The sequence below is a fragment of the Varanus komodoensis genome, unplaced genomic scaffold (genome assembly GCF_004798865.1).
Source record: "Varanus komodoensis strain SLA01 unplaced genomic scaffold, ASM479886v1 scaffold39, whole genome shotgun sequence".
Taxonomy (NCBI): Eukaryota; Metazoa; Chordata; class Lepidosauria; order Squamata; family Varanidae; genus Varanus; species Varanus komodoensis.
The window spans coordinates 6,909,507-6,933,543 of record NW_025335922.1 but is presented as its reverse complement, the minus strand read 5'-3'; the positions used below and the strand labels follow the sequence as shown (position 1 = coordinate 6,933,543).

Below are 24,037 nucleotides of genomic sequence, written 5' to 3'. Positions count from 1 at the left end.
ATGATGAATATACAGTAGAGGTGACAAATAGATTTAAGGAATTAGATCTGATAGACAGACTGTCTGAAGAACTATGGATGGAGGTTCGCAACATTGTACAAGAGGCAGCTACTAAAACCATTCCAAAGAAAAAAGAAATGCAAGAAAGCAAAATGGCTGTCTGAGGAAGCTTTACAAATAACTGAGGAAAGAAGGGAAGTGAAAGGCAAGGGAGAAAGAGAAAGATACACCCAATTGAATGCAGAATTTCAGAGAATAGCTAGAAGAGATAAGAATGCCTTCTTAAATGAACAGTGCAAAGAAATAGAAGAAAACAGTACAATAGGGAGGAACAGAGATCTCTTCAAGAAAATTGGAGATATGAAGGGAACGTTTCATGCAAAGATGGGCATGATAAAAAGCCAAAATGGCAGGGACCTAACAGAGGCAGAAGAGATTCAGAGGTGGCAAGAATACACAGAGGAACTATACAAGAAATTGCTTAACGTTCCTGATAACCATGATGGGGTGGTCACTGACCTCAAGCCAGACATCCTGGAATGTGAAGTCAAATGGGCCTTAGAAAGTCTGAGCAACAACAAAGCTAGTGGAGGTGACAGTATTCCAGCTGAGCTATTCAAAATCTTAAAAGACGATGCAGTAAAAGTGCTATACTCAATATGCCAGTAAATTTGGAAAACTCAGCAGTGGCCACAGGATTGGAGAAGGTCAGTTTACATTCTGATCCCAAAGAAGGGCAATGCCAAAGAATGTTCAAACTACCACACCACTGCAATCATTTCATATACTAGCAAAGTGATGCTCAAAATCCTACAAACTAGGCTCCAGCAGTACGTGGACCAAGAACTACCAGAAGTACAGGCAGGATCTCGAAGAGGCAGAGGAACTAGAGATCAAATTGCCAACATACGCTGGATCATGGAGAAAGCTAGGGAATTCCAGAAAAACATTTACTTCTGCTTCATTGACTACGCTAAAGCCTTTGATTGTGTGGATCACAACAAATTGTGGCAAGTTCTTGAAGAGATGGGAGTACCAGACCATCTCATTTGTCTCTTGAGAAACCCATATGCGGGTCAAGAAGCAACAGTGAGAACTGGACACGGAACCACTGATTGGTTCAAAATTGAGAAAGGAGTTCGGCAAGGCTGTATACTTGCCCTGCCTATTTAACTTATATGCAGAGCACATCATGAGAAAGGCGGGGCTAGATGAATCACAAGCTGAAATATCAACAACCTCAGATATGCAGATGATACCGCTCTAATGGCAGAAAGTGAAGAGGAACTAAAGAACCTCTTGATGTGGGTGAAGGAGGAGAGTGCAAAAGTTGGCTTGAAACTCAACATTAAGAAAACTAAGATCATGGTATCCAGTCCTATCACTTCCTGGCAAATAGATGGGGAAGAAATGGAGGTAGTGACAAATTTTGTTTTCCTGGATCACCACAGACGGGGACTGCAACCAAGAAATTAAAAGACGCTTGCTCCTGAGGAGGAAAGCTATGGCAAATCTAGACAGCATACTAAAAAGCAGAGGCATCACCCTGCCAACAAAAGTGTGTCTAGTCAAGGCTATGGTTTTCCCAGTTGCAGTGTATGGCTGTGAAAGCTGGACCATAAGGAAGGCTGAGCGCCGAAGGATTGAGGCCTTTGAATTGTGGTGCTGGAGGAGAATCCTGCGAGTCTCTTGGACCGCAAGGCGATCAAACCGGTCAGTCCTAGAGGAGATCAACCCTGACTGCTCTTTAGAAGGCCAGATCCTGAAGATGAATCTCAAATACTTTGGCCATCTAATGAGAAGACCCTGATGCTGGGAACGATTGACAGCAAAAGGAGAAGGGGACGGCACAGGATGAGGTGGCTGGATGGAGTCACTGAAGCAGTCGGCGTGAGCTTAAGTGGACTCCAGGGGATGGCGGAGGACAGGAAGGCCTGGAGGAATGTTGTCCATGGGGTCACAATGGGTTGGACACGACTTCGCGACTAACAACAACATGAAAACTCTGGATCCTGGATGTCTGCCTCTGTATGTTCAACAGAGCAATACCTTTTGATTTCTGTGACCTAGTTTCTAGCTCAAGTTCTAGATACAGTTATTCTCACCCATTTTCTGGACCTCTTCAGCCATTTCCTATAAACTAACTTCTTGGGTGCATGTATGTTTCTGACCTTGCATAAGCCAGGCTTATTAACTTTCCACAAGTGTGTGCCAAATTCAGTTCCCCCACCCAACTAAGCCCCAACAACATAGGTAGCAGAAGATTTATCTTTAATAAACCTAATCCAAATGAATATAGGTAAATAAAAGGAAAAAAAGCAAGAGAAGTTGCTCTTTTCACATTCGTGCAAAGGGGCCAGACCTCAGTAGTAAAGGATATCCTTTGCACACCAAAAGGCCCAGTTTCAATCCATGGCATCTTTAGGTAGGGCTGGAAAAATTCCAGACACCCTGGAGAAACACTGCCAATCAGTGCAAGCAACGCTTGGCTAGATGGACCTTGATACAAGACAGCTTTCTATGTCCCTATTTATTCCTAGTACCAATTGGATGTGAGACAAACTTAATAAAATGTAAAGAACTTCAACAGATGGGTGCTCATGCATACATATACACACACACAGGATGGTTAATGCAAATGCTCTCTTTTGTCGTTTTTAGCTGTCACCAGTCCACCCACTTGCCTGGCTGTTGACTCCGTTACTGACACCACCGTTACAATGAAGTGGAGGCCACCAGACCAAATTGGAGCTGCAGGTTTAGATGGCTATGTTATAGAGTATTGCTTTGAAGGAAGTAAGTGGCAATCATATCATGCTGCTTGAATTAGGTGAGCTATCCTCTCCCTTTCCTCTTTGAGAGCTGCTTCCGTTGATGTTGAGGGAAACGTGTGATAAGAGAGAATTCTTCCATCCTGTCTGGCTTCTAAAGTGTTGCTCCTACCATATATTAAAAATATTGCTCTTATATTTTCAGTTGGCCTTCCCAACCATGGTTCGTAATGGGAATATGTGAGCAGCATGTTTACACTGATATGGAAACGTCATGACTGCCTTCAGTGGCAATGCTAGTCCTTGGAACTTGAGAATGAAAGAAAGCCAAAAGGAAAACTAAATAAGTTCTCTTAATTAAGGGAAGAAAAAGGGACCCCACAAATGACCATTATTTCTTGTGTGGTGAAGTCAACATAACTTTGGATCAGACTTTTTAAAAAATGATATGTCAAACCAGTTTTGTGATTTTTTCCTGCATAGACAGCAATGTTATTTCGCTACAAGATTTTCCAGATGTTGTGATTGGCACAGGGAAATATTCACAAGACCAGTTCAACATGTCTAAAACAACAGAATGCATCCAACCATATGTTGCTTTCACCAGCTGAAAAAGTGGTTATTATGTGACTTGTTCCAAAAGCTCACTGGTACAAGTTTAGTCTATGCCTATTAAGAGCCATCATTCACTACTTTTGGAACAGCAGATTTTATGTTTAAGTACAGTTTGTGATTTCCAAATGTTTAGCACCTAAAGATAATGCCAGATAATTAAAATTATTGATGATTGCTGCCAGAATTAAAAGCCATTATAAATTTTACTTTATTTTTATTTTTAATCTGATACAGGGTTAAGGTAATCTGAACATTCTTCAAAATCTGGCCTATGGAAGTTAGAAGGAAGTGGTTTAAATGTAGGATGGTAGAACAGCATGAGCTACAAAATTCCTATTTGCATCTTAATATTACTATCCTATACATGGTTACCTGAAAATCAGCACCATTGAAACTAAAGTAACTTACTTCTGAGTAGACATGCATAGAATTGTACTGTATGAGAACTTCTTGGATGAAAAGAGAAAGCTAGAATTAAATATATGCATAAAGTGGAAAGAAAGGAAGTTCTTTTCAGTATGATCTGATTCCAAAAATGTCTGATTTCATGAATTTTATGAGTCTTGTTAAAAGTAGAAGGAGCCATTGATTTATGGCAAGAAACTCGATATTGCTGTTATACAGAATGAGGAAAGGAACAGGGCAGGGAATGGTATGCAAATTCTGTGGGGGGAAAGTAAGTTCTTTTAAGAAATGTTTGAGAATAGAAGGGTCATCTTGAATGCCTTAAATTCAATTTTAACTGTGTTACAGGTAAAGTCAGCATATACAGTATATGGTTCATGGCAGCTTGTTTGGAAAGCAATTCTTTCCTTCCTGTCCCTTAGATTAAGCTTTAGGTGAGATGGTTCACACTCCAGTCCAAGCTTCTCCTTCAGAAGTGCTGAGCCACAAACAGAGTCAATCCCAGCCAGCCTCCTGGGGTGATGAGAGTTGCAGTCCAGCAGATCTGGAAGGTGCAGGGGCTGCCTTAACCTATGGAGAACCATCTTTTAATCTTTGGCAGCACATCTCTGCTGAAGAAAGTACTGAATGCAATCCTGTACCCATTTCCCCACGAGGAAAATGCTCTATGCAACATGTCATCCTCTGACTTCCACTATTTATTTATTTTTTATTTATTTATTAAAACATTTTTATGCCGCCCCATTCGCCGAAGCCTCGGGGCGGCTTACAACAATAAATAAAAGTCATTATAATATAAATTACAATAAATATAAACATTAAAAATTCAAAAAATACAATATAAAATAAGCCACCCTGGCTAGATAAGATCAAATGATACTAACAGTTAAAACGCCGCTTAAATAAAAAGGTCTCCTGGCACCGAAAAACAAATAGCGGTACTCCATGGCATAACTGCATAAGAGCCATAGTCCCCCAGCACCTAATACTATCACAGTATTAAACATATTTAATATATGCTGCTGTTCTTTGCATCTAGGCAAAAGCTATTTTTACAAGGCTGGCCTACTATTTTTATTAACAGCATCATCTAGAAATCAGCAGACATGTGTAAGGATTGTCTTAGTGGGATTTAAACTCTCCCTATTTTGCCATTCATCACCATATAGGGCCATTTAAGAAAACAGGAAAATATGGAAAATTGTTATAAAAATCAGTGCAAACAAGCCAAAAAATCCTGCCATACAATTCAACAGTATTTCAATAGTGAACCTTTTAGAGACCGAGTACCCAAAGTGAGTAGTGTTTTCTGCACTGCTCATCATTTCTGCCCATTCTGAACACATTCCAACCATCAAAATCATGCCAGGACACCTCGTTTTCCAAACCCTAACCCTACCCTGGTGCACACCCCTAACCCTAATATAGGGGTAAACTTCCATTGAAAATAATGCAATTTTGAAAAAGCCTTCCTTGAATAGCTTTTTCGGCACTTCTCATTTCTGCACATTCCAAACACATTCCAACCATCAAAATCATGCCAGGACACCTCGTTTTCCGAACCCTAACCCTACCCTGGTGCACACCCCTAACCCTAATATAGTGCTAAAATACCATTAAAAGTAATACAATTTCGAAAAAGCCTTCCTTGAGTAGCTTTTTCTGCACTGTTCATCATTTCTGCCCGCTCTAAACACATTCCAGCCATCAAAATCATGCCAGGACGCCTCATTTTTCTAACCCTAACCCTACCCTGGTGCACACCCCTAACCCTAATATAGGGGGAAAATACCACTGAAAGTAATGTGATTTTGAAAAGGCCTTCCTTTTGTTGCTTTTTCTGCGCTGCTCATCATTTCTGCCCACTCTAAACACATTCCAGCCATCAAAATCATGCCAGGAGACCTCTTTTTTCTAACCTTATCCCTAATCTGGTGCACACTCGTAACCCTAATATTGGGCTAAAACACCATTGAAAGTAAACTTTCTTCAGTAGCTTTTTCTGCACTGCTCATCATTTCTGCCCATTCTGAACACATTCCAGCCATCAAAATCATGCCAGGACACCTTGTTTTTCTAACCCTAACCCTACCCTGGTGCACACCCCTAACCCTAATATAGGGCTAAACTACCATTGAAAGTAATGCGATTTTGAAAAGGCCTTCCTTTTGTAGCTTTTTCTGCGCTGCTCATCATTTCTGGCCACTCTGAACACATTCCAACCAAGAAATCTTGCCAGGACTCCTCATTTTTTGAACCCTAAGCCTACCCTGGTGCCCATCCCTAACCCTAATATAGGGTGAAATTTCCATTAAAAAGAGGGCGATTTTGAAAAACCCTTCCTTGAGTAGTTTCTGCACCACTCATCATTTCTGCCCATTCTAAACACATTCAACCATCAAAATCATGCCTTACACCTCATTTTATTAAGCCTATCCCAGTGATGGTGAACCTTTTAGAGACTGAGTGCCCAAACTGCAACCCAAAACTCACTTATTTATCGCAAAGTGCTACCACTGCAATAAAACCTGAAAACAGCTAGTCCAAGCAAATATATATATATCCTTGGCAGCGCACTGACCAGCCATGCGAAAGCTCGGACGAGTCGCATCTAATGTGTTGTGGCCTGTGACGTCATTGCCTGGCCCCACTGCTCCTTTCCGAGCATGCCCATGGCTCCTATGTGCGCTGTTATGCAATCCTCAGCTGCTGGGGCGATGCTGGGGCGACTTGGCTCGTGCGCCCACAAAGAGGGCTCTGCGTGCCCACTGTGGTACACATTCCATAGGTTCGCCACCACTGGGTTAGCTTAATATTTCCAATATTCCAGAAACCAGAGCTGCCGTATTATTGTTTGTATGGGAGTTGGGATAAGTGATGAGGAAGAAAAAATAATAATCCACAGATAGTATAGAAAAGCAGATACAGATCCCTTCTCCTAGGGTGGCTTATTTTTGGGTTCTAAGCTGCCTTGATGAGCCATGTCTTGTAGTTGGAGTTGTTCACCCATGGTCTGGTGTGCCATCTGGATCCAAGTGAAGAGAAGGGGCAAATGCAACAGAGCCCCTTCCTCCTCTTTTCAGTCATGCCCAGGTCACCACCAATGACAGCCAATCCAGCCCAGCAGGTGCTTGCAGCCCAGGTGCTGCTGTCACTGACTCCCTGCCTTCCCTGCCATGATTGCCAGCATTTTTAGCACACTGTGGCTTTTTCCTTCTTGAGAGCAAGCTTTCACAATCCCCATCTTGACAGCCACTGACAGCTTCTTCAAAATGTTTATGTGGCATCTTGGCAGGACTGTGCATAGTTGCAAAAGGTTAACCTCTTAATGTGCAAATATTTGTGTGCAAATATTTACACATTTTTGAAAATTTATTTTGTTCTTTTATAGGTGCACACTTGTGCACTTATGCAGTCCTGTTATGGGGCGTGTCCACCTGTATACTTATGGTACCTGCCAGCAAACTGCAGAAAATACCTGAATATTGACCCAGAGAGGCTCCAAATAGTCATTTTTGCCTGCTTTGATTTGGTGTGACAGCTGTCAAAAGGCAAGCTGCAAAGGCAGACCAAAGACACAAGTGGTTTGTGCCAGTGAAACAGAGGGGGTCATAACCCCTTCTCTGAAGATTTTTCAATTCCCCCCCCCCCCGCCACTACCCCAGTCTTGACCTGTTTTAGGGGGACTGTCACTTTTCTACCTCTTCCAAAGACTCTAGGTGCTTGGGAACATAGAAAAGGGTGAGCCATCCTATTTATAAGAGTACTTAGTTTTGACAGCAGTCAAAGGTAAGGTTCCTTTTTCAAATTGGAATTTAGACAGTTTGCAATTGTAGAAAGGAAGGGGAGATGCTGCTTCAGGGAGACTCACAGGGAGAGGGGGTGGCGTCAGGTGGATTGATGTGACATATGAACATTATCTTAAGACGTGTAGAAGGAGCATTCACAGAATCAGTTCCAGCATGTTGAAAAAAGCCAATTTGTGAAAATATCAAAGTATAACTACCATGTTTGTTTGAATTAGCTGCCACAAAGAAATTCTATATAACCAAGTAAAATGCTATAGGCATACAGGGTGAATGGTAAATCTAGCAATAACTGAGACAGATATTTCAGGATTCATCAGATAAAACTTCGTTATGTCCTTGTTGAATGGAGCAAAACCTTTACTTTTTTCTTTCAGATAGGCTTAAAAGCTTTAAGAAGATATCTCAAAATGACAGCTGGGTCTGCCATTTTGGTATTACCCACCTCTGATAAAATACAGTAGTAATGTATTTTACAAACAGTATTGCGTGCATTCTGTATAATCTACTTATGCATTGCATATCTAGATATACACCTGGATTTGTGTGTATGTGTGTATATATGATAGATATATATGCACACACACAAAGATAATTTATTTGTGTATATATTGTAACACTGTGGAACAAAACTATCTGGAGAATACAAAATGATGTTTACTGCTGTATCTCTTGCTCTACCTTGTCTCTACCTTTCTTTATTCTTTCAATTTCTCTGTTCTTCATCTCTTTTTCTCCAGTACTTTTTCTTCACCTAATTTTTTTACATAGTTTAATGTTTCACCTAGATTTCCAGGAATACTTTCTTTGACTGTCAATCTTTCGGCTGTCACTTTTTTTCAATTCTACCTTTCTCCTCTTCTACTTACTTATTCTATCAGTCCTTTTCTCTTTCTCCTCTTCTCTCTCCTCTCTTCTACTTCTTCTTCTTCTTCTTCTTCTCTCTCTTTTGTCTATTGCCCTTGAATGGGGTACTAGTAGGGTGTCTTAATCATAGAATTTTTATTTTACAAAATGTCCTTGGGAAAAGAGATAAACATGGAAAAGAGATTCTCAGCTTTCAGTGGAACTGATATCCTATTCCATGTACACATACATGCATAGGTTTAAAGAATCAAGCACTGGCTTAACTGACATATCAGATATTAAAATACTCTTAACTCATTCAGTTCCTCATTCATTTACAATATCAGGAATCATAACTGAAGATTTAGGGAACTGAAAATAAGGGAATGGGCACCTGAATAATTAGAGACCTTTATTCACTTGTTCATTATACCACACCATAAATCATTGATCTTGTTTGCAAGTGAAATAAATTTGTTTAACCCTCAAATTGGCAGGAGATAGTGGATGTGCTGCTTGTCATGCATCTGCCACTTCCACTTTTAATTAACAAGCTATGATTGAATGTGTCTTACACCGTTATCATATCATCCAAACCCAGTGCAGTGGGTTACTGAGGGGCTAAACAACCCAGCAATTAACCCATGGTTTGTTACATAATATATAAATTGCTTCAAACTAGACCATGGTGAATTACACACACACACACATACCAGGCTCTGACAACAAGTGACCCTCTAGGAGTTTTGGCCTATACCTCCAATCAGTACAAACACACACATGAACACCTCTCTCTCTCTCTCTCTCTTGCTCACTATAACTTGAGAGAGAGAAGAGAGAGATTCATATTTCTGTAAGAGCTCCAATATGCAAGTTATACAGAAGTCTTCATCGGCTTATGTGATAAAGAGATCAGCTTGCCTGATTTGTTTTCCTTTTTCTCTGGCACCAATATGACAAAAGCATAACTGCACAATAAGGTTGGACCCTGTGACCTGAATATTGGCCCAGTGTACTGAACTGAGGAGCGTGATAAAATATTGTTTTCTCAAATCAACAACCCATCAGTCAGTAAACAGCCTCAAGTAAAGTTTGTACTCTAAAAGTTTCATTTTTCTCAATGTCCTCTGATTGTGGACATATATATGCAAGTCACAAGTAAGCCAGAATCGGTTGCAGTGGAAATAAATAAGATAAGATTAACATCATGTGATAATGGACTGTGTTCTGATCATTGCAACACTAGTACTCCTGGCTGTTTCTACAAGCTCCCAGTTGTAATTGTTCATTTCATGGTCCACAGCTTTATCATTGCTTCCCCTTGCAAGGCAGGAGTCCTCAAACAGTGTTTTAATCATATGCTGCAGTCTGGGAAACCACACATGCTGTGCACTGTGGGGTTCCATTAGAAATTATAAAAACCAAAGAACAATGAATTCAGCTGTTCAAATAGCAATACTGATGGAGGCTGAGCTTACGATGTTCAATCAGTGGATTACAACTGTAGTCAGATGAGAAATCTTGCAGAATACCTTATGTCAGCACATCCCTCTATATGCTATTCTTCTTTTCTATTTCTTCTGGTTTTCTCTTTCTTACTCTGGATTACACTTCCATCTTCTCTTCCTGTTAAATCTTCTCTTTCTCAATGGATTTCTCCTGCTTATCTCGTCAAATTTCTCATCTGTCTCAGTTTTCTCTCTTTCCCTCTCTCTTTCTCTGGATGCTCAGATATGCCAGTCAAAAAGGCTCTTCTGCCTATGACTGTAAATTCCCATGTGTACTTTCCAAATCATTTAGGTTCCCAGGCGCCCACTACAGAGGGCAAGGGAAACAGTGGTACAGACCAAAATAATAGTGAGGAGGCAGACGGGAGCAAGATGCAGACTGAAGAGAAGACACCCAAACCCTGTGAGTGTTCCAACATCATCCTCTCCTTGACCCCTTTTCATGATGCCATTTCCCTTTGATCTGCGGTTGGAGCCTCATTCTGAACGAAACAAAGGATGAAGTCAAACAAACAGTGGTTTACCAGCGGTAGGGGTCACACATGCACACCAACACACACAGATTGGATCCACTATCTTGCCAGTTCTTTGATTATTCCAAACCTCGTCTTCAAGGTGCAGTGCATATCTCTGTATACTTACTAACAGGTAGTACTAACTGCTGACTCATTTACTGCCTGTGTGAAAGTGGGTGTCTCTCAATTAATTGTAATGATGGACTCTCATAAGGTTTATCGGCAGAAGTATATGATGGTGAATTTCTGGAGGCAACCTATGACCTGGAAGGTAAAGTATGCAATGAAGATACTTGAACATTCTTTCTGGGATCTCCCCACACCCCTATATAATAACAACTCTTTTAGGGGGTTCTATTTGCTGTAGCAAAGATCCAACATAATTTGAATGAAAACTGATGGAACTGTTCAGGGAACAGAAATCCTATTACTAATTATACAATATATTTAGCAATTTTAACCTGTGAAGCAATTTTAACCTTTCGCAGCTGTTATTTTCTTTATTTTCATAAGTCCTGTGAGGTAAGTTATTATAATTTCAGTTTGGCAGTGGTTAACTGAAGCTTGTAAAAAGTGGCTTGCTTTGTGGCTTTGTGTATGTGCCTGGATATGGTGCTTTCCTAGTTAATCAGTCCCTTCAAGAAGAACCAGTTTTAAATAATAAATGTGGTTACTTTCTTCCACCAGGTGTACTTTAGTCATATATACAATAATGTTTTATCTTTCAGTCTAAAATGACACTTTTTTTCTAAAGGAAATGTTTAAAGAGTACTTTGATGGTGCCCAGATGAAATCTGGAGCCACAGTCTGGAGACTCCTGGTCTGTGGAGAGCTCTGCTGTGCACATGGAGCTGTCATGCAGAAGCACCTCCCCATTCAGTGCCGTTTCAGTTCCATGTGCACAGCTTTATTTCCAAGACTTGCCCAACACTGAAGTGAAGGAACATACATGTGCTTGTTTGGAACTCAACCAAGTGTATTAACATATATGCATGCATATCGAGAGACATGTATATGCAAGTACCCGAGAGTGTCTCAGTATGACCATTAAAGATGCGGTGTTAGTGCAAACAGATGCTTGTGCAATGCAATTAGCATGGCAGGGAAAAGCAGTGATCTGCGGCTGAATTTTGGTGCCGCCACATAATTTTGGCACCAAATCATCACTTTTTCCTGTTGTGCTAATTATGTTCCAGACTTTTGGTTTACACGAGCACCTCCCTAGCACTAGCACTGATACACCAGTGGATGCTACCAAAAGTGGTCTTTCAGGGCATGTGGCCATCTCAGAGCAGGGTAGAGCACAATTGCACAACATGCAGAAATACAAATAGTCAAATTAAAAGCCACATTACACATCTTAAAATGATTGGTAAAATGTCATCAAGATGTAAATTTTAATAAAATGAAGATTGAAATAAAACTGTTTTACGGTTTCACTTAAAAGCAAACAGCAGTAGGACCAAATCCCCTTCCTAAGAGACAGGATTCAACAAGTGTGGGCCCACAACTGTCTCAAACATCACTTATTCACAGGCCAGGGAGCAGAGCCTCAAAAGCTGAATTTAGAGAACAAACAGATTTGTACAGATGTAAGTAATCCTTTAATTGCAAACCAATCAGGGCTTTGAAGGCCAAAATCATCATTTTAAAGTGGGCCCAGAAACCACTGTAAGTAGTAACAGAATTGGTGGTGTGTACTCTAGCATTCTTACTGCTGCTTTCTGTGCCAGCTGTGGTTTCCAAATTGCCCCTAGAGGCAATCCCATGTAGAGATTACAAAAATCTAGTCTTTTTATAACCTGATCGTGTGTCACCATGATTTAATTGTCCACAGAACTCTGAATCAGGTCTTGTGTTGTTTACACTGGAAGCAGGTCACTAATCCCCAAGGAGCGTTTTTTCTCTATATGATGCTACAGGTTGGCTGCAGGTACACCCCACTGTAATTTAGGAGGAGCTGTTTAGTTCCTGGCTATAAGTATATTAGGTTCCTTTTGTGTAATGCAACTGTTATTTTCCCCAAGACATATGCTGTTAATGATCCTGTTCATTTTCAGGTATCCTTTGTCAGTCTAGCCTGCTAGTAATCAAGTATAATTTTTGTTCTTGGGAGTATTCCTGAGACAAAAATGGTGAAATAAGAAATATGCATCTTAGACAATGCACCGATTGTACATCAACATGGCAGGTCACTTGCTGCTCACCCACGTGTTTCTTGGTGAATCGGACATTAGTGGATTTTCTCTAATGGTAGCTTCTGTTCTAACTCCAGAGTACTTACACAGAAAAGGACAAAGTCAAGCAAGAGAAAATAACTTCACGTTGTTCTCTTACCACCTGTATTGTAGTGTTGTGGATGCTAACAGTAACCATTGCGTACCACTGGGGGTGAATTGACTATCTTGGGTACAGACACCAGTGGCATTCCATCAGTGTTTGTGATCATGCCAGAACTTGTCATATTCTTTGCCCAAAAAATCAAATTCTTTGTTAAAAGACCCCACACTCTATGCTCCATAAATTGCATAAACAATGAGCTTATACATATTCTTTGCATATCTGTGAGTTCAGTCTTCTGAATTTCCTAGGTGAGTTTTGGCCAGCAAAACTCTTGCCAGATTTGTTTTAGAGAATAGAGAGGCATTTCCCTGCTGGGAATTCTTTGGGCACACTGGAAGCATCCACACAACTTTAACAATTATATGTGGCATTACCCTGGTACTCGGTCACCACTAGAGTTTTGCATATGGACCTTTGCATTTTGTTTAAAAGGAAATGTTGAAACGAAATGCTGTGACAGCAGGAGAACAGACATGGATTGATGAGGAAGGCATAGATTCGTATGTGCAAACATGACCAAGGTCACTATTAGTGCTTGAACAATACAGCCATGTGTGTGAGTGTCCACACATTACATATTTTTCATCCATGAAAGCTAGGAAACTTTTCTTCAAAAGAGACAGGAAATGATTTGGTCCTAATAGTGTGCCAGATATCAAATTCCATGTGAATTTTTGCTATTGCACCTGATAAATATTGTGTTGCTTGCATGTTAACTTTCTATTTAAAGAAGCAATATAGAAAAATTGATGACTTACCCTACTGAAGAATAATTCTAATGATTTTATCCTGTTGTGTTTTTGGTAACAATATGTGTTAGTGGTAACAGTATATGTCAAAAGCTGAGAATACTGATAGTCTTTTGATATCAGATAACATTTGCTTCTTACATCAAATCATAGTGGGAACTGGTGGTTTCATCATGAAGATGAATACTTAAGGAAATGAAATATATTCAGTTTGCTACAGCTACTTAAAAATGTTCAGTGCTTTTCTTCACAGAACCACATTCATATAAAAATTATTGATGTTCATCTTTTTTCCCTTGCATTTTTATCCTACTTCAGCGGAAGAATGGATTGTGGCCAATCCTGACCTAACGGACAAAACAAAGTTCACCATCACAGGGCTTCCAACAGGAGCAAAAATCTTTGTTCGTGTAAAAGCTGTGAATGCTGCCGGTCCAAGTGAGCCTCGGCTGCATCCACAGCCCATTTTAGTCAAGGAAGTTATAGGTGAGATTAACATTTCCCTGGAACTCATGGGAGCCTCAAACAATTAGTTATGGTTGAGATTGCTTTCACCGATGCCTACTTTGTACATTATCTAGATCACTGGAGGGCAAATTCTTAAGGTTTGTAGGCCAAAGGCGTCCCACTCTGGGTCATATTCACCCCCACAGGCTGGCACTGCTGAGGTTTGCCACTGCAGGGTCACTGTGAAGCACACAGAAGACTGAGGTGGAGGGTCCGGTGGCAGAGGTGTTAATGCCCACTCCAGATTAGGATTAGCACAATCTTTCCCTATTTCTTGTGTGTGTTTAGCCTTCTGGCTATTTTTAAATTAGTCTAGTGTGTGCTTCCTGTCCAATTACATTTTAAAGGGTTGAGGTCACTGCTACTAAGGAGACAATCATTTGAGGCTGTTAGGTTTATAGTACTCGTACATGGACATGAGTGATGCCTATTTCTAAAGGTTTTTGCTTTGGAAGAGCAGCCTGCCCCAGCAACCAGGTGGCTTTCTCTGGAAGAAGTCATTTGGGATTCCGCTTGGTAGCAGCTTCAGGTTCAGAACCCACATGTCAGCTGAAGCGGGAATGAGAATGCCTGGTGCCAAAAATGAGGAGTGCCACCCCAGGAGGAATGCAGAGTCTAAGCCCGGATTTTTCTACCCATGTGTGTACTGCAGATGAAATACAATGATGCACAAATATGCATTTTTCAGCTGCAGAATTCAACAATTTAAAAGTTCATCCTTGTGAAATATTGTTCTTGAAATTCAACTTTGAGAAAGGGTTTTAGAAAATGTAAAGGGGCAGTTCAGGTATAACAATCTCAATTTAACAGACAGCAGTTTATTAATCCAAGAATGAACTTTGGGCCCACATCTTACTGCTCTATTACTTTAATCCTGGTTAGTTTAAACTACATTTTTGGTTCCATCCAAACCAGGAAACTATGGTTTAATCTCAGTTTATTAATCAGCATTGAATCAGATATATTAAAAAGATTAAATATATTAAATTTTATTTTTTTTAAAAATTAAGAACCTCCAAAGATTCGTCTGCCACGACACTTAAAGCAAACTTACATTCGACGAGTTGGAGAAGCTGTGAATCTTGTTATTCCCTTTCAGGTATGGAACAAAAATAGATTTGCTTACACTGTAATTGTACCTGTTACTGTGACTGTAGAACAGACTAAGGGGCAGAAATGTGAAGAAGCCATTATATGTACAACAGCATTTGTTCTAAACAACATGGTGATGTTGTTCTTGTCTGAAAATGTTTTATGCTACACTTCAGCTGAAAATGCTTCCAGAGCAGCCTACATATAATCAATTAAACAAGGTAGTCCCTGCCCACCAGCTTAGAATCTAAAAAGTTATAGTACACAAGGAAGTAATGGGGAGGGAAGAGGGAGAAATGTTAATCTTCTAGCAGAACTTGATACTCTGGCTCTGCTCTTCTTGCTGAAATGGCTGTGGGTAGTGTCAGTCAATAGAGAAGAAGACTTTATCAGGAAAGTCTTCCGCAAGGCTGGTTAAATGGACTGAAGGTTCTCCCATCTCACAACAATCACTTTCAAATTCTTTTTTTTTTTTTTTTTTTTTGCAGAATCTGTCTGCATTCAGTAAATTGAGGATAATATTATCTCCTTAATTTATTAGGCTGGTATAGTGATTACTAGACCGTCCCTTTTACTGGTATCATGCCACCTTGTTGACAAATGATGGGTGCTTTGAACATTCTCTTATGTGTCTGTGGCATTTCCAGACTTTCCATGTATCTGGTAGCTACATGAAAGGAAATTGTGAAACTTGTTGAGATGCACGTGATGCTTATACTTGTAAAGGATGTAAAAGGCCAAAGAAACTATGCTGAAGAACCAACATTATTTTGTAGGGGTGGCAAAGCTATGGTGATAATAGGCATATGATATCTCCAATCATATTAGAATAATTGTGATATAAGAAGTGCCATTTCATTCTATTGTGCATGAGGGATTTACAGTGTGTTCATGATTTCTTAGTACTTTACAGATCATTTGTTCAACACGGTCGTCTTCCATGAACTCTCCTGCTCTTTGCAACCATTCCTGTGGCTTTTTCAAAAACCAAGGAAAGTTACTATATTTGGAAATGGCACAATAAAACTTTTTTTGTATTTGTACAATTCCACGAAGCACAGCTTGTGATCATGTAATGCAACATACAGAAAAGCAGTGGGGGCAAAAGCTCCAAGAAAAATGTCAAAAGGTGCCTATCTTAATCCTGCAAAGAATCAGGAAGTAGAAGCCTTACTATATTGACAAGTTAAACATTTCTTGTAGGAAAGACCCAAATTACAAGGAGTTGTTCTCAAAGTTCATTGCCTTGAAAACTAACTGAAGGGAACTGATGCAATTTATCTGAGTATGTTACAAATTAATATTTCAGTAAGCACTTCATTGACTTTCAGACTTAGCCTGACAGTTCTCTCTTCTGTTTTGCCTGTTCTTTAAAGGTCATGCTAAAAAATCAAATAATACAGAAATGGTATAATGATTGCTTCATGAACATGTTTTTCATCACAGGGAAGACCAAGGCCTAAGGTATCGTGGAAGAAGAATGGTGTGCATGTAGACAAGAACCAAATTAACATTCGCAACAGTGAAAATGACACAATCATCTTCATCCGAAAGGCAGAGAGGAGCCATTCTGGGAAATATGATATGAAAGTGAAAGTTGACAACTTGGTGGATAGAGCAACAATAGACATTCAAATAGTTGGTACGTTTAAATATATAATGGCTGATAAGAACACAACCGAAGAGTTGGCAAGCCAGCACTCCTGGCACCTGTGAGGAGGACACCTGATGTCCTCCCCCACTCACCCCAGCTTTGAGGAAGCAGGAAGTTGGCAAATCAGGAGACTTCTTCCTGAGCAGTGGTTGTCCTGCTTCTTAGCTGCGGAGGTGAATGCAAGAGAAGCAGAAGCCATGGTGGAGGAAAGTGTGGAGGAATGACAGGGAAGAGAAAGAAGAGAGTGAGGGAAAACAAACCCAATCAGGAAACGGGGGATGAGAAGGAAGAAGTTGGAAGTGGTCAGGAGAAGCCGGGATCCTGGAAGGGGTCAAGAAAAGATAGAATCCCAAAAATAAGTGCACGTGGTCCCAAAGAACTGTGGGTGAAATGTGCCCTTGGCTCCAAACATCAATGCCAAGTGTGCCAGCAGGTCAAAAGATTGTCTGTTGGCTATGGCAGATTTTTGCCAAGTTCAGATGTCCATAAGATATAAAACTGCAAGAAGCTACCAGAAGTCAGTTATTAATTATGTATCACAATTTTCATCTAATCTTTGTGTATCCTCTCGCAACAATTTCTGGAACTGCTAACTAATAGGGACAGCATACTAAACTGGCTTAATGATTGACAAGCAGTATACCCATTGTGGTTTGCTCTTGAGTTACTTCTCTGCCTTGTTGGGGCAGAGAGAAGCCAAAGTTCTTGATTCGTGTGTCAGAATTGCTCCAGGATTACACAAATATCATTAGATATTTTAGGATTTTAATGACTGTAAGCCGCCCCGCAGCTCATGCGATGGGGCGGCATATAAGTTGTCTAAATAAATAAATAAATAAATAAAATAGACGTTACAGTCATTGGCTGCAGCTGAGTGGCAGGAAGCAAAGCTGCTCCATAGCACAGAAGAGAAAGAAGATGCATGATGGTTTCAGGGACTGGAGATGCCACCCTAAAGGCCTTGGGGCTGCCTGGTAGCCATAATCTGGAGCAGCACTTTCAAACTAAATATTCAATTTGTGCCAAGTAGAGCTGAACCCTATGGGTGGTATGAGTTAGGCAAATTGAATCAACTCAGATACGCTGGTAAAATTAGAAATGCTGATGGTGCCACTTTATTGCTTTATTGCTACAGATCGCCCAGGCCCTCCCCAAGTTGTAAACATTGTTGATGTTTGGGGAGAGAATGTTGCTTTGGAATGGAAGCCACCGAAGGATGATGGCAATGCAAACATTACAGGCTACACAATCCAGAAAGCTGACAAAAAGAGTATGGTAAGACCTGTTCAGGGCTGATCTTAGGATGAGACCACAACATTTTCTTGTGCTAGGCTGTCTGGAAAAGTTGCTCTGATTTAATGATTGCGTGTACCTTTGGGATACAAGCTCACTTGCCACTTAAAGTCCTTTTCAACTGATGATGTTAAAAAAGGAGCTTGCAATGCATTTGGCCTCTATAGTGGGTTGTTTTTGTGGCTAGGAAAATCCATTGCTTTGTCAGTGCATTGGATTTCCCCACTACTGCTTGTTAGCTTCAAAATGCCTTTATCATTTTGCAAGAGTTGTATGAAAGAGGTAGAGGGAACCCATTACAGTAGGAGATGTCTGCTAATGTTATATTGAAATGCATATCTATTTCCAAAAAATACTTTCTCTCAGCTACATTTTTAGAAGAACATTTATACTGTTCTCTGAATTTAACTCTACATTTTAGTTACTTTGGGTTGCTGATTTTTTAAAAAACAGATCTGTTACTACCTTCTGGATTTCACTCTGCATGCTAGTATTGATAATGGCTTGGACACTCTTGCTGGGTGAAGCAGGCGGACAATTTTCCCTCTATCCCCCCTGCTTCCTGCAGCTCTTCTGAAAAGGTGCATCAGAAGGCTAGGGAGCCCTCGGGCACAGTGTGGGGGTGATACAAGTTTTATAAGCGGGGGGGGGATTGGTGACAATTGCCCCACACTTCCTTCTGCAAGTCCTCTGTTGAAGCCTGGCCCCATTCCCTCATGAATGGAAATACTTCTTTGGTGGTTTGGTGTCAACTCCATGTCTAGAATTCAAGGGTGGACAACCTGCAGTCCTAGTTTTAAAAGCCTTCCGCAAGCAATCCATATATTCCTCCGCAAAGAGCAGTCTGTCCCTCCTGAGGCAGCCCACAGAGAGCGGGAGAGAACCAAATGGCAGACGGGAGAGACCAGTGATGGCTTCACCCAGTTTTGGTTCTAGCTCCTGCTGGCTTTAGCCCTGCCTCCTGCCCACAGGCAGTGCATGACAGATTGTGCTCAGGGGGATTCTGATATTTATTTATTATTTATTTATTAAAAGCTTTTGTATGCTGTCCTATTATACAAGATCTCAGGATGGCTTACAGTATTAAAAAAACAATTAAAACAACAATTTCAATAAATAAAACAGAGCAAAACAATAAATCACAAAACAAACAGAGCTACTAAACTTAAAAGCTGTTAAATTTTAAAATACTGTTTAAATAAAAAGGTTTTGGCCTGGCACTGAAAAAAGTATAAACTTGGCGCCAGGTGTACCTCTCTTTCCAGAGTCTGGGCGCCACAGCAGAGAAGGCCCTACTCTGAGTTGATGACCTTTTTACCTCTCTTAGAGAGGGTTCCTGGAGCAGGGCTTCTTCCATAGAACTTAAGGGGCGTGAGGGCATATAAGGAAGGAGACGTTCTTCAGGTATCCTGGTCCCAAGCCATTTAGGGCTGTATAGGTCAAAACCAGCACCTTGAATTGGGCCCGGACTTCAACTGGAAGCCAGTGAAACTTGTAGAGAACCAGCATTACATTGACAGGAATAAGGTTGTCTATTCCTGAAGTGTGTTTTGTTGCTTTTTTCTGTGTATGTTTTTAAGTGCCATTTGGGAAGAGCTAATTCATTGAAACATGAGTTTTACAAGGAAATGCTTGTAAAGCAAAAAAGGTGGAATATCTTTACAATAGATGATGATGATGATGATGTTAGAAAAGCAGTAAAGGATCATTCTTCAACTAGTACTCAAAGGTCTCAGTTCTGCTGTGAAACCAGAAGTACAGTTGATTCATAGCTAATTAACAGCTTCGTGTAGAAAAGCTCTGGATCTCTGGGTCATGTTCTCATGGGAATGATTATGGAAAAGGCCATTGGTTGGTAGCTAATTGCACTCTCAAGCCTGCAATCTTGTGCACACTTTTCCATGCATCACTCCCACTAAACTTAGCAGCTCTTCCTTCTGCATAATGAGCCATGGGATCAGACCAACTTAATCTGGATTTATATCTTACAGGAATGGTTCACTGTCATTGAGCATTACCACCGAACCAGCGCAACCATTACTGAACTAGTAATTGGGAATGAGTACTACTTCCGGATCTTTGCTGAAAATATGTGTGGTCTCAGCGATGAAGCAACAATGACAAAAGAGAGTGCCGTGATCGCCAAGGATGGTTAGCTAGCTTTCGTATAAAACGAGGACACTGAAATTTGCAAAGGAAGGCTGATACAAGGAGGAGATGTAGGGTAGTTGCTGTGGTACAGTTTAGTCATATGCAACCATCCTGTAGCACCAGTATTCACTTTTGATCGTATCTTATGGTGCTTAAAGAATGCAGCACATTTTGGAGGGCACAAGACTGAATACATGAGATTTGGTTCTTAGTTTGAGTTGTAATACAATTACAATGGGAGAGGGGGACCCCTCCCCCCACTGAAATTCTTTGCACTAGGATGCAGGCCTCTCCTGCTAAAGTCTGTTTTGTTTCTTCTTTCAGTATAACGCTGAAACAAAATTTCCCCCGGTCTGCACATGTAGTGAACTGTTCTTCACACAGTGCAATCAGTAATGCTTGGTATGCCTATAATGAGATATTGTTGTGAGCATGCTGATTGTGCTCAGGGCAAGTTCACACAACTGTTCCACTATAATCACCTTCAGTTCACGAAAAATGTTTGGTGGTGGAGACATTTTCATGATCTTGGTTGGGGGTCCTGTGACTCAGCTGGTGACATTTGCAAGGAGAAATGTTAGAAAAGTGGCTAGACTTCTCCTGTCACTGCATATTATACCAAACCCATCTCATCCACAAAGCCTATAAATGACTTAGCATCCTAATTTGAGAGCTTAAAGAGGATTGAACTGATAGCCCAGGCACAGGGGAGATTTTCATCCTATGTAGCTCCTCAGAGTAGACTGGCCAAAGTGAATTTCCCTATCCCTTTTCCCCTGGCCATCCAGCCACCCAAAAATGCTACCCAGAGAGCTGGTTTGCACAACATGATAAGCCACCCTGAGACCAGGCTGCCTTGGGTTGATGATCTGATCACTTACCTATGATGTGCCAACAGATGACTGGCTTCTCTGAGGCTGTTGTGGCTTGTTTCCACTTTACTCCTCCCACCCACTCCCTGTGCATATCCCAGGGGCCTCTGCAGCACTACTTCCACTGTGATGAGGTTCTCTTACAAACCTTTCCTGCTTTGTGCAACCTCTGTCTTGACATACATATGCCACTTTTCAGAGTGGAGGCATGGGACAGGGGAAGATTATTTTCTTCCTTTATCAGAAAAAAGCCTCTTTGGCTGCTCCTTACAGCCTGTTCCTCTTCCTAGCACAGCTGAGCATGTGTGATTGACTTACCTCTTGTCTCTAGGTAAGTGCATGCACCCAATTCAGAGTGGTGATTTGTATGTGGCAGGTTAAGCTTTCCTTCTGCTGCTGAGACTTTGGAGACCTTTTTCTTTCAAAACCCTTCCCCTTAGGGAGGGAATTTCAGCATGAAAACAGAAGGTGAAAGCATAAATCCACCCTCCTGAATGGCAAATCTTGGAGCCTTCCATATTGGGCGCATGAAACCTTACCCAGAGGTAAGTAAACCCACATAGCTGTGCTAAGCTCACAAGGGGATCAAGGCAGTCACTGTCAAATGATGCTCTGAGCTGGAGGAGGAGGGATGGAAGGACCCACTTTGCTGGGTTCAGAGGTCATGACAACCTCCCCCCCCCCCCAAAAAAAAAAAAAAGTCACCCTGGATAATCCAACCAGAAGGCATGAGTTCTCAGGATAGTTTATTCATGAAAAAATAACCTTGCAGAAATGGTGGCAGGATTTGACATGATGTACCTCAGGTCCCAGATGTTTAAGTAAGTTATGCCACATCTCAGGTGCATTTTGCCTTTATGCCACAACAATATTGCATACCTGTTAAAATGAATGATTATCAGTCATTTAGAAGGACTGAAGCCAAACAAAGTACTATTTTCTAGCAGTTCCCAAACATCTGTTTTGCAGGTAAAACCTACAAAAATCCAATTTACGAAGCCTTTGATTTCACTGAATCACCACTGTTTACTCAGCCATTAGTTAATACATATGCTGTATCTGGTTACAATGCAACTTTGAACTGCAGTGTCAGAGGAAATCCCAAGGTAAGAAATATATTTCTGATGAGACAGCATCATGGTATGTGCATGCACATGTTATTTCTATGCCATTTTCGAATACAGTAATCCTTGTCTTTGCAAAGCAGAACTGATCTTGGGACAGACTCAGATTAGAGATTAGAGCCTCTCCCCACCTATCCTACACTGTCGTTTTGTAGCAAAATAGAAATGTCTTGCCAACCCATGCCGCACAAATCTATTCTGGCAATAGGCCATGATGGACGGATTGCTGACGAAACCACCCACAGTGCTCCTGCAAGACAACTGGGCACATCACGCATTGTTCATCTCCTTCCTCCTCAGTCCTTCCATGGGTATCCCAGGGGATAGCATAGCAAGCAGCACTGACTTAGCTCCCCCCCACACTCCACCCCTCACCCCCCACCACCATCGTGAGCCATTTCTGGCTTGCAGAAGCTTCTTCACTTATTTTAACTGATGTTGCCAAAGCCATCTCTGCATTCTGTATTTTGACAGGGATCCAAATGGAGATCATGAACTTTAAGCTACAATGTGTTTGGGAATGATTGCATTTTTGACCCCTTCTAATCTGTCTTTGATCCTCCCCATGCAGCCCCATAGCAACATACATGGAATAGGGAGTGACAGCAATTATGTGTTCTGGCAAGCACACCTATTCAGCATTGAAAGTTGTTTAAGGGCACAACCCTTCACTGCAGCATGGTTGCTGAGTGGTTGTTTGAAAGTGAGTCCAGCCTCGGACTGAAAGGGCATCTCCATCCCGGAAATAGACTGATGAATTCATTCATAAGTGCAGTCAGGTGATATGTTCAGAATGTGGGCAACAGTTTTGTTTTGTTTTATCTCTGTATAATATACCACACCTTTCCCAGGGCAGCTCACATGGGAAAAAATGTAAATTGTATCGAATGACATGATCCAAACAGCTCCCCCCTTTTAAACTAATGTTAACATAAGACCACCATTACTTTTCCATTCCATGTATTCTTTCTCTGTTTTCAACTGCAGCCCAAAATAACATGGATGAAGAACAAGATAGTTATAATGAATGATCCTCGGTACAGGATGTTTGGAAATCAGGGAGTCTGTACTTTGGAGATCCGCAAACCTAGTCCCTACGATGGTGGCACGTACACTTGCAGGGCCGTCAACAGCCTTGGTGAGGCAGAAGTTGACTGCAAACTGGAAGTAAAAGGTAAGGTAGTTCCTGCTAAATGGAATAATTTTGGATAGAAACAAATAGATTGGGGAAGAAGCTTGCTTACCTCTTTGCTGTTTGGAGAGGAAAGAGTAATAGAGTAATGTTTAGAGAACAGGTGATTTATTGATGGCAAAATATTGGTGAAATATTCAAGCTTTACTGGGAGCTATGGAATATGTTACTGTTGAAGGTTAGTAATATGTTTGGAGGATGATCAGCTTTCCCTAGCTTGGCATCCTCCAGATGTGCTGCTGCTATGGAAGTTTTAGTGCATGACATCTGGGGTGCACAAGGCTGTGGAAGGCTGTAGGTGAAAGGATATTGGGGCTAAACTACACAAGATGCAGGAGATCTTGGACTGCATCTCCCAGTTTCTATGTTTAACTTTGAAGCAATCTGGGCAAAGCTTGATCTAAATGAAACAACCTGAGCTTGGCCACTGCAGCTGACAAAGTACGTTCTGCAGTCTCATTAACCTCAGTATAAATGCTTTGATTGTAGTGCATTGTGTCTGCCCAGCCACAGACATGCAGGGACACGTCTGGGGTCTAGAGCTACATCTCATTCCTGCTGTTTAGCACCATATGGCAAGCTTCAGAGTGCCTT

General features: G+C 41.1%; 1 protein-coding gene and 1 long non-coding RNA gene across 5 annotated transcripts in view; one reads left to right on the top strand and one right to left on the bottom strand.

Moving 5' to 3' along the window:
- LOC123028830 overlaps positions 1-24,037 on the bottom strand; it is a 59,547-nt gene that overhangs the window by 22,609 nt on the left and 12,901 nt on the right. For 2 of the 3 annotated variants that reach the window (XR_006415768.1, XR_006415769.1), the window contains one exon: positions 8,462-10,433. The exons of the other annotated variant lie outside the window; for it this stretch is intronic. This is a non-coding gene — a long non-coding RNA (uncharacterized LOC123028830). Of the gene's footprint in view, positions 1-8,461; positions 10,434-24,037 lie in introns of those variants that run through there. 3 annotated transcript variants of the gene reach the window in all.
- Positions 1-24,037, top strand: part of MYBPC1 (myosin binding protein C1) — a 99,103-nt gene that overhangs the window by 66,499 nt on the left and 8,567 nt on the right. For both annotated transcript variants that reach the window (XM_044441074.1, XM_044441075.1), the window contains exons 18-26: positions 2,662-2,796; positions 10,244-10,354; positions 13,877-14,044; positions 15,076-15,164; positions 16,604-16,799; positions 17,947-18,086; positions 20,096-20,255; positions 22,097-22,233; positions 23,239-23,425. In XM_044441074.1, the coding sequence (XP_044297009.1) occupies positions 2,662-2,796; positions 10,244-10,354; positions 13,877-14,044; positions 15,076-15,164; positions 16,604-16,799; positions 17,947-18,086; positions 20,096-20,255; positions 22,097-22,233; positions 23,239-23,425 (1,323 nt within the window). The remainder of the gene's footprint in view (positions 1-2,661; positions 2,797-10,243; positions 10,355-13,876; positions 14,045-15,075; positions 15,165-16,603; positions 16,800-17,946; positions 18,087-20,095; positions 20,256-22,096; positions 22,234-23,238; positions 23,426-24,037) is intronic.